This window comes from Engystomops pustulosus, chromosome 1 (assembly GCF_040894005.1).
Source record: "Engystomops pustulosus chromosome 1, aEngPut4.maternal, whole genome shotgun sequence".
NCBI classification, from domain to species: Eukaryota; Metazoa; Chordata; class Amphibia; order Anura; family Leptodactylidae; genus Engystomops; species Engystomops pustulosus.
This window is the reverse complement of record NC_092411.1, coordinates 142,072,925-142,090,861: the sequence shown is the minus strand read 5'-3', so window position 1 is coordinate 142,090,861 and position 17,937 is coordinate 142,072,925. Positions and strand designations below refer to the sequence as shown.

The 17,937-nt window shown below is 37.9% G+C and overlaps 1 protein-coding gene across 3 annotated transcripts in view; it reads left to right on the top strand.

Moving 5' to 3' along the window:
- Nucleotides 1–17,937, top strand: part of ZCCHC7 (zinc finger CCHC-type containing 7) — a 110,318-nt gene that overhangs the window by 61,386 nt on the left and 30,995 nt on the right. For all 3 annotated transcript variants that reach the window (XM_072155057.1, XM_072155063.1, XM_072155048.1), the window contains exons 5-6: nucleotides 863–1,033; nucleotides 15,088–15,123. In XM_072155057.1, the coding sequence (XP_072011158.1) occupies nucleotides 863–1,033; nucleotides 15,088–15,123 (207 nt within the window). The remainder of the gene's footprint in view (nucleotides 1–862; nucleotides 1,034–15,087; nucleotides 15,124–17,937) is intronic.

The window sequence follows — 17,937 nt, the reverse complement described above, 5'->3', positions numbered from 1 at the left end:
CAGACCACCCCCTCATGAATACGCTAAACTGTCAGAAGCTAGGTCCAATCATCGGACCACTACATGCCTCAGTGTTTCATAGCTTTTCTGCATGTTCCGATAATGCTAGAAATTTAACAATGCTCTAACTGGGGGAGGGCTGGGGCTGTTTCCTTTAGTATCTGCAGCTAGAGTGTTTTATGGACCTGACAGGGTCAGGTGGTGCTGAAAGGACTCTTAAATGCTCTAGTCTGTGAGGGCAGGCAAATAATAACCAAATAATATACCAAATACTGGTATATAATTCAGTGTTTTATACAATAAAAGTTTATTTCACAAAAAAATGAAATGGGGAAAAACTTTAAAAATCCAACCACAGTTTAGTGCACAATCTCATTCCTAATTGTCACAAATTCAATTTATGAACGTGGTATTTGTAATATGTAAAGTCAACAAGTGACTACAAGCCACTTCACTAAGTATGAAGTGTTGTGCTGTTTCAATTGTATGTTAAAAACAACAAGCAGGTTACTCAACATGTTTTACCTGACTGGGGCTTCCTCTGGGCTTTGGAGTCTTATAACTCTTGAGGACTCCCTAGTTGGGTGAAACGTGTCATTGAAGTTGTGAGTCTTAGGAATGCCTTTTCAAAGCTTCTCCTGCTTTATAATATGGCATCTGCAGACATCCTGTTCAATGGAATAGCTTTAATTTGCTGGTTTACGGTTTGATCATGACTAAAATAGAGCAAATATTTCTCTGCGTCTATTGGCAAATCCATTACTATAGTGTGTGAAAGAGAAGGGGCTATATTTTGAATATTTTGTTTGTTTTTCCTCTTTTGCATTATCAGTTACTAACAATGAATGATTTTCTTATTCAGAAACTGCCAGCTTGTTGCCTTTGCGGTAGACGAGGACATTTACAGTTTGGTTGCACCTCCCAATATTGTACGAACTGCTTTATGCCCGGTCACGTCTATGAAGACTGTACAGAGCGACCTTGTTGGCAGAAAAAATGTCATCGGTGTTATATGACTGGCCATTATGCAGATGTGAGTATTTATACTTGTTTCGCTTAATTATGAACTGTCCCGATTGGTGGATAGTTCTTTATAAGCAATGACACATGTTTTCTGACACAACCCCCAGAAGAAGGCAACCAAGACAGCTTCTCAGCTACAGCTGCTACGGCTGTAGTTACACCCCTAGATAGGAGCCCTGGCTGCGAGCCAGATGCGACCATCAAAAGAGCCACATCTGGCTCGTGAGCCATAGGTTCCCGACCCCTGGTTTAGAGGTATCTAACAACTTCCACATTAGTTATTTGAGGGAGTTGATTTGGATTTTCCTATGTTAGTCTGGTTTTCACTGTGGATCTATTTCCTTTAATTTTTTAAAAATTTTATTTATTAGATTCATAAAGTATATTTGGCGTGAATTTGTATTAGTTTGGTTTATGTTATATTTGTTTCATAGCCTATGTCTGCAAATAATTTGTCACATATTTCTTTAAAGTGCTCAGGAATTAGAGTAAAATACCTGATCTTTTCAAAGATTCAATTTTGTTTAGAAGTCACTAGATCATTTGGCAAGAGATGAACTTTCACCCGGTCACTATATTAGTGAAAGAATGTTTTAACCCCTTACGATGGTCATATCTTCTGAACCGTGGCACCTTGAATTGTGTTTCTAGGTGAAACAGAACCAAGATTTCCACTTAAGTTACAGTAAAAAATTAGATTTTTCAATACACATCTTAATTCCCGACTGTAACTTTAGGAGTGGATATCTCCAGTTCTGTTTCACATAGAAACAGAATCCTGATATTCAATTCCACTCTTTAATAGGAACCAAAAATGTTTTTCTAGGTGCCACGGTTTAGGAAACATGACCATTTGGATTGAGTCCCACTCCACCCTGTTCGCTGTAGGCAGTGGCTGAAGAAGATACTTTGTATATGGAAGTACATCCACCCTCTGCATCTTTATCTGAACCTGGAAAATGGTGATGGATTAACCCTGTACATATTTATAACATATTTTGGTAAAGGTTTATACAGTTTTACCGCTTATTAAACATTTTTTATTGGGAAAAATGACAAAAAAAATCATATTTTTTTCACATTTTTGGTTTTGTCTGCTAATTCTATATAAAATCTTGTGCACAAAATTATTCTATTGAGTTAGTGTCACGTATCATGAAAAAAACAAAGTAAAAATTGTTACGATACGTAAAGCGGGTTTCAAAGATATCGTCGTTTAACCCCTTTGCGTTGCAGAGTTTTTCTGTAAATTTTTTGCTCCCCTAATTCAAACATTTTATAATTTTTTCATTTTTATGTGCACAGAGCTGTGTAAGGGCTTATTTTCTGTGTAACAAATTTTACTTCTCAATGATGTTATTTATTATTCCATGCCAGGTACTGGGAAGCTGGAAAAAAATTCCAAAGGTGGTGAAATTGGCGAAAAATGCATTTGCGTCACTTTCTTGTGGGTTCAGTTTTTATGACTTTCACTGTGCGCTTCAAATGATACGTCTAATTTATTCTTTGGTTTGGTACAATCAGGGTGATACCAAATTTATATAGGTTTTAATATATTTCAAAAATGAAAACAATATGTCTAAAAAAAAAATACCGTAAATTAAAATATAAAAAATAGAAATATTAGGCTGATAAATTGTAGTTATTTTTGCGTGAATCTGTCACCAGGAGTGTCATTTTTAGTTGGTGTCCGGTTCCAATAGCCTATGCCATGATGATTTTAAAAATGCCTTTGCCAGCATTCTAAATGATTTCAGTAGTTTATATACGTTTAATTCACTTTACCTGGCTCCCTGCCGACAACATGTGGTGAATCCCAGGGTGGGGCAGATGTAGCCTGTGTTACCTCAGATATTCTTCCTCTCCTCCACACCATCCCTCTACCTCCCCACCTACCTGCTCCATGCACATAACAGGAAGTAGGAAGGGAGCTGCATGAGTGTGGAGGAGAGGAGATTGACACATGCACACATAGGCTGCAACTGCCCCCTCCCCTGGGACTCGCCACACTCGCCATAGGGAGCCAGGTAATATGTAACCAACTTTTATAAACTACTGAAATGATTCAGAATGCTGACAAAGGCATTTTTAAAATCGCATAGAATAGGCTACTATAGAAAAAAGTTTTGTGCCAACCCTTTAATTTTATATCAGCTTGCATTTTTATTTTTAAAGATTTTCCATACAAGTTGAAGAAAACAACCAGCTTTAGATTTTGCTAATGGAGATCTACAATGATTTTCCCAGTGCAGGGGAATGTAAACAAAGTAAAAAAGATTGTATATTCACCTGTGAAATGACCCTCAACTCCTGCAGAACCATTCCTGAGTCGAGGACAGTTCCACATAAAGTGTACTAAACCCGCTCTAGATTCTTGACATCTTGGACAGACAATTGTCATCTGCTCTCTAGCCCATTTAAAAAAAAACCTGGTGGGATTGAAATTTACTCTGTGAAGGTGATACAAGTTAGAAACGCGATGTGCGTCGCTAGCTGAGGCATTAGATATGAATTCCAGATTGTCCCGCCACTGGTCATGTGAGATACTCCCCAAAACCAAGTCTCATTTCGGTTTTACTGTCGGTGGGGACTTCAAATGAGTGTCTATAACAGATAACTATAATGCAGTGGTTCTCAACCTTTCTAATGCTGTGACCCGCAATACAGTTCCTCATGCTGTGGTGACCCCAAACCATGCAACTCGCAGTAAAAACACAGTAAAATTGCGGCTCCGATGGCTTTAGGCGACCCCCGGTTTTGGTCGTTCGACCCCCGCTGGGGTCCAGACCCACAGGTTGAGAACCACTGCTATAATGTGTGGAGATGATCCCCTTGGTGTTTACCCCCTCTTCTGCCATTTCAAGCACCATATTATTTATTAGGAGCTTTTCCATTGTGACTAATGCAGTTCTGAGAAGATATTACATGGCCAAACTGAATGAACTAATAGAAACATGAATTTGGATGGGAGAACTACTCTTGCAATTTATCAAATTACTTATTAGAGGCATCTTCCAGAATAGGCATCAAAGCAGTAAAACCCCCAGACTCCCACTGAACAAATTTAGGTACTTTGTGTTATTCAGATTAGATATTGGGCTAAATGGGAGTGTGAGCTGTATAACCCTGAATACCAAGCACTTGCCTCACCTTCCACCACACTTTGTTTTGCCCTTAGCGTTTCTAGGTGTTGCCCAACTTTCCTAAACAGTCCTCCCTCAAGGCCATTCAGCAGATTATCCACTCCCATCAATGTTTTAAGAAGCAAAGAAGATGACAACCCTGCAGAGGGATTCCCCCACCCCTCATATGTTGAAGCTGAGAAGACCTATAGTATAGCCAAGGTTTAGGGAACGCAAGGCCACCATCCACTTTGGAGTTCTGGAGAGTCATTAGCTGAATATAAGGGATGCCCTTCTTCCTTATTAGGTCTCTAAATATGTCATTTAATTTATGAAGCCATTTAAGCAGGATCCATATAGGGGCATTGTGTAGCACAGATAAATATTTATGCCGTCAATATAATTTTAATGAGTGATTGTACCTACCATTGTTAAAGGGAGCTTACACCAATCCTTAACCTTGACCTGTGGTATTATAATGGTTGTAAATTAAGGGAGTCAAATTCCTCAACCTCAGGTGATACCCAGATCCCCAAATATTTAAAAGAGGAGACCAGGGAAAGGAAAGTTGCATTTATACTTGTACGTAGGAAGAAGTATCTATTACAAAGGAAATTAATATTCATATTGTGTCAAATTTCTGTCTTGCAGTAATAAAGACAGCCAAACCCGAATTGATCTCAAAGACTTTGCACTATAGCATTTCTCAGCGGAGAAGGAAGCAACAGTGTAAAAGTTCAGAAATCAAATCAATAGCAATATAATTAGTTCTGACTGGTTTGTCAATTAGGATTGTACCTGCCAGGCCTAATACTGAATAAGTTATATCTTATGTATGGCAGATGAGAACTCTGTTTACATATGTCTTCTGATTCCCCCTGAATGGGCAAACACGTGACCTACGGATCATTGTTGTCACTGAGCATTTTATTATGCATGGACTCAAATGTATGATTCAACTTTTCATCCGTCACCTAAATTTGATTTAGTTCTAAATGGGTCAGTGACTTTTGGCAATTTAGATATAGTACATAAATTGATTAAGTGGATGACCAAATGTAATTATGTGCCTAGCTGTAAATACAACTGTTATATTAAGCTTCTATTAGAACCATAATATTAAGACATTTCTGCATATCACGATAAGTGATATCCTTGTATAATATATTAATATCTGGGGACAGGACTTTTCAGTATCTTCTCATTCATTTGCCCGCATAATGGTTTAAGGTTTTTTTTTTCCCAGAGAAAATTCCTACGTATTTAAACCTCCAGACAGTCTGATCTTTTTGGACGGTATTCCCTCTTGACCTATGACCCCTGCATTGAATCCTGAATATGCATGGCAAAGGCTAATTTCCGTTTTTTTTATTGGCCGTGTCTCCCCTTGCAGAAGTGTTTTGAATATTGCAGATATTAATAAAGCCTTTGTTTTATATCTGTGTCTTGTAATGGGAAGGCTGTAACAGCAAGCGGCTTTGACAAAGCACCAGAGGATTCTGTTAAAAAGTTGTGTTTAGTAATTGTAGGCATCGTGTCAGAGCATAACTGACTGGGAGCTGAAGGATTTTCTCTGCGAGATGAGTTGCTGTGCCAGCAGGGACTCGAGTCTCCTGGGCCAGCCACGCTCTCATTAAGATTTGCCGCCAGCAGTGGCGGTGTTTTGCCAAGTATGTGACGTCCTGTTATTGTATGCTTGGCTTGTCAGCCCACAGCTTCCTGACACTCACTTATGTCACCCTTTTTATTCAGAAAAGGAAGGAGCTTTTGATAATTTGACAAGACAAGCTCTTAAACGATCTAGGTCATGGCCTTCCCTGTCTGTGATTGTGAACATATTTCCTGAAAGCCCTGTCACTCATCACAGCAACATTTTCTCCCAGGGAGCACACAGACTTGTTCCGAGTCTCTTGTCAGCTCATACATTTTGGTTATTCATATATCGGATACTGTAGTAGATTTTTATTTTTTTTTTTTCTATTTTTTTTTTACTCCCTTTGCTCTTCCCTCCCTTTACTTTTTTCAAATACTAGCATGTTAGTGCGGCTAATCCTTTCTCCAGTGCTATGTTCCCAGAAGGTTTGTGTACAAGAGTTCTCTTTGGTACAAGGCAGACAACTGGCCAAGAGTAGCTTAAAAGGAGGCAAGGCCGCTTAGTGGTGTTTTTGTGTTTGCTCACTGTTGTGGAAATACAAGAACTGGTGGCAAGGGCCTTGCCTATTGAGCACTTGAGTCTCGGTCTGCTGTCAGGGGCTGTTTAAGATTGAGTGTTTTATTTTCTTTGATGTTCACATTTGAGAATGGGGAAGTGGGAATTAAACAACAGATGCACTAAGCTGTTTTTAACTTGTAAAATAATAATTAGGGCCTGATAAAATTCAATATGGGCGCACAAAATGCTGCTCAAAACCCTCATTTCTTCTGATGTGGCAGTTTCCTTTTATGAGATTATTTTATGAATGCCAAAGCACCTTATCTGGCGTCTTATGAGGAGATTTGATAGTAAAACATTTCAGTGGGTGGCGAGGTAAAAGAAAAATTACATTTCAGCACTTTAAGTAATTCCACCCTTCCTTCCAAAGGTTCAGCTATGCCCATTGTATAAAATGTGTGTAATATATGCAAACATTACCAAGACCAGAAAATAAAAGACAAGGTATGGAGATCTTGCTCTAACACAAGAGGAATGTTTCCTACCATCAAGTGCTATACCTTAATTATAGATCACAGACATCTACTTATTATACATACAAATATATATCTATATGTTTGTGTGTGTGTGTGTATACTGTATATACACATGTATAGAGAGAGAGACACACTCATAAATAAAAATAGATGTGTTTACATGCCATTTTGTATAGTAATGAATCCATTAGGATAGACTAAATTACTTCTTTGGTGGCAGCTCCCAGACTTGGTATTAATAAATGCGCATATACAGGAGGCTAGACTTTTTTTTTTCTTTCCAAGAATGGCATGTGTCCATATGGTTGATACAAATTAAAGAGGACATGCTGCTTCCTTGTTTAGTGCAAAAATGAATATATTTAATTTTTGCTCTCAAAAATTGTGTATACCTGTAGTATTGGAATATTAGATATATAAATATATAACTTCAAAGAAGGCAGCACTCCCAATGAAGTAAAAAAAAAAATAGAAGTTTATTTCACCTCCTGTTCATACATACAGTGGGTACAAAAAGTAATCAGACCCCATTGTTTCAATGCAGCCAAGTGGTAACTTCAAAAAAGTTATTTTTGCTCATCAATGTACACTCTACACCCCATCTTGACAGAGAAACAAAAATGTAGATATTTTTGCTAATTTATTAAACAAGAAAAACATGGTCATAAGCATTTAGCCCTTTTGCTCTGACACTAATATTTAACTCTCATGCTGTCCATTTCCTTCTGATCCTACTTGAAATGATTCTTCTTCTTCATTGTAGTCCAGCTGAGTTGAATTCAACTGATTGGACTTGATTAGGAAAGACGCACACCTGTCGATATAAGACCTCACAGTACATGTCCGAGCATATGAGAATCATGAGGTCTAAGGGAAATGCCTACGGAGCTCAGAGAGAGAATTGTGGCAAGGCACAGATCTGGCCAAGGTTGCAAGGAATTTCTGCAACACTCAAGGTTCCTAAGAGCACAGTGGCCTCCATAATCCTTAAAGGAAATCTACCATTTGCTTTTATGCATTTTGAATCAAACATACAGTACCTTGAGAATGCTGTAGCTACACTAATGCAGAAACATATCTTGTTTAATCCCTCAACAAAGTGGTTTTACTGGAAAAAATATTTGATAATGAGGCTCACTCGCGCCTGTGGCTGTCCCTGGTGCTTCTCCTCACCCTAATTATGCACTGCACCAGCCTTGTTCCGCCCAGAATAAGCAGAGAATAGTCATCATTGTGTTGTCCCTGACAGGCATGATCCTCAAGCTGCTGTGTGTGAGTCAATCAGCTCAACTTGATTAGTCCTGTCCAACAGTTGGGAAGCTCCTTGGGTTATGTGTTTATGTTGGCACCCAGCTTTCCAAAGTTCCTGAATTTTATAATTAGTTTTTATTTTTTTCAGCAAAACCACTCAGTTCAAGGATTAAACAAGATATGTGTATGCATCAGTTTCTCTTCGACCAAACTACAGAGATATTGTAGAAAGATAGGAGAAGGTTCCATAATATAAACAATCACTGCAGCCCTCCACCAGTTGGGACTTTATGGCAGTGTGTGTTGATGGAAGCCTCTCCTCAGTGCAAGACTTGCAAAAAAACACATGAAGGACTTCCAGACTATAAGAAGGGCCATTTCATACAAGTGATTTACACACACACATCCAGCATTAGTTTGTGATGGACAGCGAGTGCAATGGATTTATTCAGACATACATTTTTCTTTCTTGCACATTCACACAGCATGCATTACTTTTGCAAGAGGTGCACTTGAAAAACACCCCTAATTCGAATCTGGGTGCGCATCAAAATTGCATTTCTCCATGACATTAATGCGTGTGCAATTCATTTTTCAGTGATCTGTTGATATACAAACATGGACCATGTTTGTTCTATGAAAATGCAACAAAATCTGAAAACCTGATTTGATTCTTATGGAAAATCATCAGTTTTTCACTTGCGTAAAAGGGCCCTTATTTTTTATAATATATAATGCAATTATGAATTACAATGATTTACAGTACAAAAGGAATCTTTATCATTAATGCCTCAAAATGTGTGTCAAACACCATGATTATGTGCATTTAGTTTTCTGCTGTGTAAGACTATGCCATTGCAGAATGGTTTCTACAGTACACACAGCAGTGGACAATCTATGATACATTATCTGTGTATGCCTTCCAGAACACTGTTATATCTCGTTGTGATATTCCTTTTGCAATAAAGTAATTATAAAAGTTATTATAAAAAAAGAAGTTATGGCCATTAAACCGGTATGTATAAATTCACCAAAATCCTTGGTCACTCAGGCCATGTCATTAAGGGGTTAATGAAGTATTTTACAAATTGTAGTATTCTCAGTTGTGCTGTTCATTTCTAAAATTAAAGGTTTCAAATGTTTAGTTGCACTTTAAGGATAAGCGTTAACTTTTACATCACCTACTGTTTGAATAGGCTGCAGTAGACCCTTTGTATGGCTTTGATTTTAAGGTCAGCTGTATAATTCTTAAAGGGAACCTGTCAGCAGAACTTGAACGAATAAACCACTACCAGTATGTTGTCAAGCAGCCAAACACCTTCCCAATCATGTTTCTTTCATGACCCAGTATGGAATCATTGAGAAAATCTACTTTGAAGTGAGATTTAAATTGATTGTATAAAGTCAAGGAGGTAGTTTTTAACGCTGAAGTCAAGCTCTCTCTTCCTCAGAAAGCCCCCATTCATTGTAATTGATGGTCATGCATCAAAAAACATCCCTAACCAGATCTTTTGAAGTCTCATGCATGATGTCAATCACAGGGGGGGAGGTATTCAGAGCTCCCCATTTTGACTCCAGAGTTAAACTCTCCTCATCCTTGACTTTATGCAACCAATTTACATCTCACTTCAAAGTTGATTTTTTGGATTATGCCGCCACACTGGACCATAAAAGAAACAAAAACTAGAAGGTGTTTTGCTTCTTGACAATATTCTTTTAGTGGTTTATTATTTGAATTGCTGATAACAGGTTCCCTTTAAGTTTTTCTGCAGCCCCACAAGGGATATAAAATGTACAACCTATTGAAAGGTTTTTATAATATATAGATCCACAAGAGCATTAACATAAGATAATAACGTTTTCTTGCCTTAATTATTCCCGTGGAGATCCAATTAATTGCTAAGCAATGTCATTCAGTATTACTGGCATGCTGGTCCCCACCAAGGAGGCATCGTGCCAATGAGTATGGAATGTATGTAAAGCTACTGATTGGCTGTAACATTCTTGTTACACTTAATACAAAAGAAAGATCGGAGAAGTCTGCAGAAACTTGCAGTGCTGGATCTCACAAAAAAGTGAGCTTTATATTTTATGTGAATCTGTTTATGGATCTGGAACCTGGTAACTCCTTTTAAAAATGAGTGCTAGTCTTTATTTGTCATACATTTTGCGGATTACCAGCAAATCAACAGATTGATGCCCATGTGTGTTGTTAGCAAGTCGGAGAGCTTGGGTAGCTCATATGGGTAGTTTTCCTGACATCTACTCCTATGTACATAAAGTATTGTATCCCATTTTAAATCTCAGATTGTAGATTCTTATTAGAGGGGTTGGCCACTTTGTTTTGTGTAATGTGGGGGGCACAGGATATTAAGTAATTTACCAATATACATCTATTAATAGTTCTGCACCGCTCTCTTGTAAAGTGAAGCCTCCTGAAGTCTCTTACCTCAGCCAGACATTCCTGTCCATAAAATGGCTGCAGATGGAGGGCCATATGATCTTTAACCCCTTAACGCTCTGTGCCGTAGCTCTACGGCGCAGAGGTATAAGGGATGTATGAAGAGGGCTCACGGGCTGAGTCCTCTTCATACAAAGGTGGGGGTTTTTGCATATTGCAGAAAACCCCAACCGCTAATAACCCCTCCGTTGCCGCCGGCAAAGTCGCCGGCGCGCGGGCGTTGCCATCTTTGTTACGATCGCCGCGCCCCCGAACGTCATGGCTTCTGCATATCCATTACAATGAGCCTTTGGCTCATTGTAATGTATAGTGTGCAAAAATGCCATATATTGCAATACTGTAGTATTGCAGTATATGGTAGGAGCGATCTGACCATCTAGGGTTAATGTACCCTAGATGGTCTAAAAAATAGTGAAAAAAAAGAAAAAAAAAGTTTAAAAAATAAAAAAATTAATAAAATATTAAAACAGAACGGATATAAAACATAATAAACAGTAAAAAATTACAAACATATTAGGTATCGCCGCGTCCCAAAATGCCCGATCTATCAAAATATAAAAACAGTTACGGGCAGCGGTGACCTCCGTGGCGGGAAATGGCGCCCAAATGTTTGAAATGCGACTTTTACACCTTTTTACATCACATAAAAAATGAAATAAAAAATGATCAAAATGTCGCACATACCTCAAAATGGTAGCAATGAAGACGTCGCCTCATTTCGCAAAAAAATACCCCTCACACATCTCCGTGCGCCAAAGTATGAAAAAGTTATTAGCGTCAGATGGCAAAAAATTTTTTTTCTTTTTTGAACACATTCGTTTAATTTTTGAAAATGTATTAAAACACAATAAAACCTATATAAATTTGGTATCACCGCGATCGCACCGAACCAAAGAATAAAGCTGAGGTGTTATTTGGAGTGCACAGTCAGTCGAAAAAACTGAGCCCACAAGAACGTGGCGTGCGTTTTTTTTTTTCAATTTTTCCACATTTGGAATTTTTTTTCAGCTTCGCAGTACACGGCATGTTAAAATAAATAACATTACGGGAAAGTAAAATTTGTTACGCACAAAATAAGCCCTCACACAGGTCTGTACACGTAAAAATGAAAAAGTTATGGATTTTTGAAGTTGGAGAGCGAGAAATGAGCCGAAAAACCCTGTGTCCTTAAGGGGTTAACTGATGACTGTTCATGGACAGATAGAGATCACATGACCCTCCATCTGCAGGTATTTTATGACTACAAATGTGAAAAAATGTTTTGTCATTTTTCTGATTAAAGTGTTTTTACTGAAAAAAATGTAAAACTGAATGTAAAACTTTTATGAAAATTTTATAAACATGAAGAGTATAATTCCATCACCCTTTCCCCAAGTTCAACTACAGATGCAGAGGATGCATGTACTTCTACAAATCTGCAAACTGTAATCTAAGTCTTTCCGGCAGCTCCTTCTACATTCTGCCTTCATCTGGCATGCTGGTGGGGACACATTTCAAATGCCTATATCTCCTGAACCCTGGCACCCAGAAACACAATTCTGGTCTCATGTTGTGGATTATGTATGCTTTACAGAAAATTATTTTACTACTCTAAAACTATGAGTAGATAACTCTGGTTTTATGAAGTATCCATACACCATACCCACTTTATATACATTTTATGCAGCCTGCATGTAGGTAGTCCTCTACTTAAGAACACCGACTTACAGATGTCCCCTAGTTACACACGGACCTCTGGATGTTGGTATTTTACAGTACTTTATCCCTTAGGTTACAATAAACCGCTATAACCGTTATCAAAGGTGTCTGCAATTAAAGTTTGTTAATTCTGGTTCTGATGACAATCCAACATTTTTTAAAATTCAATTGTCCCAGTGAACAAAAACTATTTGTCTGGGGTTACAATTATAAAATATACAGTTCCGACTTTCATCTATGCTTTGTATAAGATTTTTCTGGTTGAAGTTACAGTACCTTTGAAAATAGTTACAAACTGCTGGGGGCAGGTATATTGACTTGTATGGACATTTATTATTAGTTAAATTGTATGTAAACAGGTACTAGACACATCCTAGTAAACCAGAAGCTGGAACTCTAATCAATGGTTTGTGAATCATTGACTTTCTTTGCCTGTTTCCAGGGATCCTACAAGATTGTGGCAACCTGCCAGGATACTTCATATCTGTAATTGCCATTTTTCAACTATGTTATTCTGAAACGCTGGGAGTATTTGAAAACTAACCATAACTAAAGTGGAAATGACACGATTCCTCTCAGTCTAACCTGTGAAAATGATAAATGAAGGCTCTTTCAAGGTCTATATAGAGGCGATCTGTTTTAGCAGCCTATTGGCTGCTAAACATAATTGTCAATACAATTTGTTATTGTTCTGTTCTTGTTATGAAGATCCAGTTATATCATGTAGGATACACCTTACTTTTGTGATGAGGGACAAGTGATCATCACCTGTAATAGTTAACGTTTCATTAAAAATCATTGCCCTTATCCCTAAATGATTTATTTTCAGGACTGCAATTTTAAGAAAATTGGTTTGTAAACTTACATGCAAACAGAGTCCTTCATGATAAATTTTACTTTTATTGACCCGCCTCCTTGTTCGTGATTGACAAGTCTGACTGCTAGGACATGCAGCCTTGTAGAACATGGATAGAGAGCTTTGTTTCACCAAATGTAACTGGGTAAAGGACCTTAGATGACATCACCCTGGTCATGGTATGGGACATGGGAAGAGGCATGGGACATGGGGGGGGGATGGGAGGGGCCAGGGCAGAAGGGCACGTTTCCTCTCATGTCAGGCTATATATGATAAAGGTGAATTATGGGGATGTAAGGGAAACCTTTTAGCTAAAATAAGTGTTTCAGTTGCTTAACAGAACTATATGGGGAACCTGTCACTCGTTGTATATGTGGAAATATGGTAACAGGTTCCCTTTTAAGACAATGTTATCATAGGAAAGATTTGGTGAGCGAAATTCAAAGGGTTTTGCAAACTACCAAGATTTTCTAATTGTTGCCTATGGCTTGTTAATTGAGAAAGGGATCAGTTTTGGCCATAATGAAGGGTCAGGAAAGCTGTATAACCCTACTTTTGTGTGTACTAAGTAGCAACTGGACTGTGAAAAGTAAATTTTAAATCCAAATAACTGTTTGCTCTTTGCAATGAACTCTTCTACAGCCCCACCACTATGCTCTGAGTAACTACTGTTAGTATCCACCCAAAATCCTGATAAAGCTCCTACTTGTAGCGGACTGGAGGGGCTGTGTAGCAGCAAAGTGCAGTGAGTATAAAGCTCTACCGGCTGAAAGACCCACCCAGAGCCCTGGAAAAAGCTGCAAAACTGGATTATAACTTCACTTTTCACTGTCTTGTCACTACTAATAACATACACAAAGGTAAGGTTATACAGATCTCCAGGGCTGCTGCCTTACACTTTCTGCAGTTTTGTATGGTCCTAACTGTTGTCAAATTCCCTTCAATGGCTGCACAGGTTTCCATAGCCACACATTTTTTAACTAGAAAGTTGTGCGATTTCCATGACTATAAAACTTTTGGCCATGAAAAAGGGACTAGATAAGTCTGTAGAAACCTAGCCTGCTAAATCCAAATGTCCTTAGAAACCTACATATAAAAAATGGCTCATTAGAATGGGACTGTTTTCAGAAAGATTGATTCAGGAGAGGAGATTTATCAACCTGTCTACATGAGAATTCAGAAGTAATTTGCAACATAAATGTTGTCTACCACATTTATTGAGGGCTTTAAACCATTTTCAGACAATTTTCTGGCTTGCCTGAAAAGGGGACATTGTCTGTCCCAGACAGTGGGTGCACTAGACAATTCAGTCCTAATCTAAACCAACTATTAGCTGGTCTAAAGTACGACTCCACAGTCTTAATACTCAAAAAACAACTGTGGTGTGTGCATACAAAAGGGCCAATTTAATACTTCTGCGGGCCCTGGCTGTATGACTATTATAGCCCCTACAAGTCTGGAATTCACTGTAAATGGTACTGGAATCAAGATGTGAAAGATGTGTCCCTTCTTGATTTCATGGGTGAAGGTCCTTCTCCGTATAAAATTTGGCTTGGGCCTAGGCTACCACCCAAACCACCTGTATAATAATCCACTACTGTTCATGTATTTGTAACTTGCATAAGTCATGGATATATGGTTGTGTGTATAATATATTATTTATCAATAATGTCCCTGTCTGGAATACAATGAATAGCAGACCCTCTTTCCACACCCAGGATTCGGATGAGTTAAGTAAAAGATTCTGAAAACTTTTAAGTAGGTGGAGGCTTTTCCGGCTTACTTTCAGTGACAGGGTGTGTTAAAGCAGTGTAAAATTCAATTAAACAGTGCAGCCAGGTTTTTTGAAGCTGAAATCCAGGGCCTTTCAGCTAAGCTTCTTCTTTGCCTGTGACCAGCACCAGCAGATGTTTTATTATGCCAAAACCAACAGGCTGTAAAGCACCTTGTTTCATGCTGCTAACTGATCAATATTTTTTATATTCTAGGCTTGCCCAGAAATATGGAGGCAGTACCACCTAACTGTAAGTAGATCCACCTTGATTATTTTCTCTTCCGACTAAACTATTTACTCTTCCATGAAGTTTCCAGCACTAGAATGTAGTCGTGTTCCCTCAGCTGAAAGATAATCAGAGACCTTAGAGAGCTTCTCCCTGGACTGAAGGCTGGGCTTCTGCTTTATGTGCACTATACCATAGTGGAGGATTGAGAATTTGGCCGCTAGCCCAATGTAAAGTGCTTTGCAACTGCATCTATATTTGTTTTTATATAATATGAATTGCTCATTACATTGTCAGGAAAATGCTTTAGGTTTACCTGCATTGCTGACATAACCAGCCCTTCTGCTTCTACATATGCATTTTATATGGAATATTCTAGCGAATGATTATTGCTTAGGAGCTTCATACAAGTAATACAAGATATCCATTCTCAGAATTTGTTATACCAAATTAAAACAATCTTAGATTTTACTTTTTATTAAATAGCAAAGCTACAACACATACTGTACTTCTTGTGAGGACTATAACTTGCACAGTTGACTATTCACATTTTCCATATGAGAGGTTGGCAACATTTACTCATAGCTAATCTGTAAGTTAGTTAATTCTGTGCACACACCAGTCTCATTTAGTGGAATAAATATGGTTCCATAACATAGGAAAACTTTGTAATAAACACCATAACATAGCAATCCATTCTGATTTACCAAGGGAAAGAGCGCCATCTGCTGCTCCATGGAGAGATTACAAAGCTGGGATCTGTCCCTGTCCCATGTCTACGGAGAACTATGGCAAACTTGCGGCATCTACTTATGAGTGGCCTCTGATGAAGAAACCCACTTGACACGTATTGATTGGGCAGTAGATTAGATGATGATCAATGAAATATGATACAGTTCATTTGTTTGCCGAGTGTACCTTTTTGTTCAGAATAGCACATCATTACCTAGTGTTGAACTGTAATACACTATCCATAGGAAGAACTACCAGGGTACAATAAATAATTCATAGTGGTAGTAATAAAAGGAAAGTATTAAATATTTAATTGTGGGAAAACTGATAGAATTAGGGTTATGTGTTAACTGTAACTTGAGGTGTTGCAGTTTGATAAGCATATCATAACCTGCCTTTTGTCATTTTTATAGCTTATACAAATTCTACAATGTTTACATATCATCCAAAATGGGTCTTAGCCCTAATAAACCATAAACCCTAGGCCACTTTTCATAAGAGCAAAGTTTATTCTGTTAAAGTTTGCCCTTTTTTTGCTGGACAGTGACTGGTTTGTGGTTATTTCTGTAAATAGCATGTATTAGATGGACTCATTTAGTTGAAATTAATCTATTTTTATTGAAAATGTTGAACCCTTTGAGGCTGTATAAAATACTTTTTAGCCTATATATGGATAGATGATTGGTTCTCTTGGAGCAGAAATAATGAAATATGTATTTAACACTTATTCTCTGGTCATATTGTACTTTACAAACCATTTAGAAACCTTCATGTTTTGCGGCCGACTTAAACAAAATCAATATGTGCTTTTTGAAGCAAGGCTTTACTATGAGACTTATAGTGTATCAAGACTTCCCTGTATCAAGACTAGGGTTGTGGAATATGAATAATCTCTTATTAAATAAGTTCTCGGTCATAAGAATGCTAATTTGTCAGTTTGCTGTGGTGAACACGCCTAGCTTTCAGCTTAATCCCACAGGTCAGAATAGAGGGGCTTTTATTTACTTGGTAATCTGTTAATATTTATTGAGACATTGTCCATGGAAAAGTCAACAGGAGTTGTAGAAAGAACCACCACCATCCTTTGTCAATTCAATCACTTAGTTCTGAGCCCATGTTGACCTTGTAAGTGCTTTCCTTCCCTTTATTTTTGCGGTGTATATGTGGTGGCCTCTTATTCCATACACTTTACACTTTACTCAATTGAATGTGACAGGTGTAGCGGCATTTGTCACTTTTTACATTTCTGATGGACAGTCAGGGAAACGGCCTCTGCTCCCTGCAGGCAGATTGCTTTAGCGGCCATTGTTTCCTATGGAAGTCTGCCCTGGCCTTGATTCACCAGCAGAGAGCACACTGCTCCGGACTGGGGGTGTTTTCACGGACAATAGATGGATTAGCCCTGGATAACGGTTTACTATTATAAAAAGATGTTTAGAACTTCCATACTTGGCTAATAATCACTAATTTTGGTACATCCCTACATGTAAAAAAAAGTTACAAGTTACCATAATGTAACAAATCTTTTTTTTTTTTTTTAGAGAGTTAGTGGCAAACAGCAGCCTTTTTCTTAAAGAATCTAGAATTGTGTATTGGTGAATAATGCAGACAATCTCAATAGATGTTGCTGGTTCTGGGGTCAGCAGTCTTACAGTCTAGTATACAGTCCCTGCAGCTTTGCAGGGCCATAGGTCTGCCTTTCCATTTTGGAGAATTAAGGAGATTGCATAAAGTCATCGGTAAAACTACATTGCCGTCACTTTGTAGTTAGAATTTCTTTTACAAAAGGGTTCCTTCAAATAATGTGATATTATTTATAGGACTAAGAAAAACAATAGCATATGGAGGAAGTATCACAGCAATCGTAAGAAACATACTACCCAAGGGAGTAAGAATGTTGTGCATTTTTTCCTATAGCATTTATTGGTTATGTTTCTTTATTCTATCTTTTTTTAATAACAAATTTGATTACTACTATTTAGGTGAGGTGTACAGCCATCCTTTAGAGAATTTATACACTGCATTACTACTACCGTGCATCCCTTAAATTTAGAATTTTTTCCTTTTAAATACAAAACCTTTTGTCTGCTGGTGTATTTGGTCTAT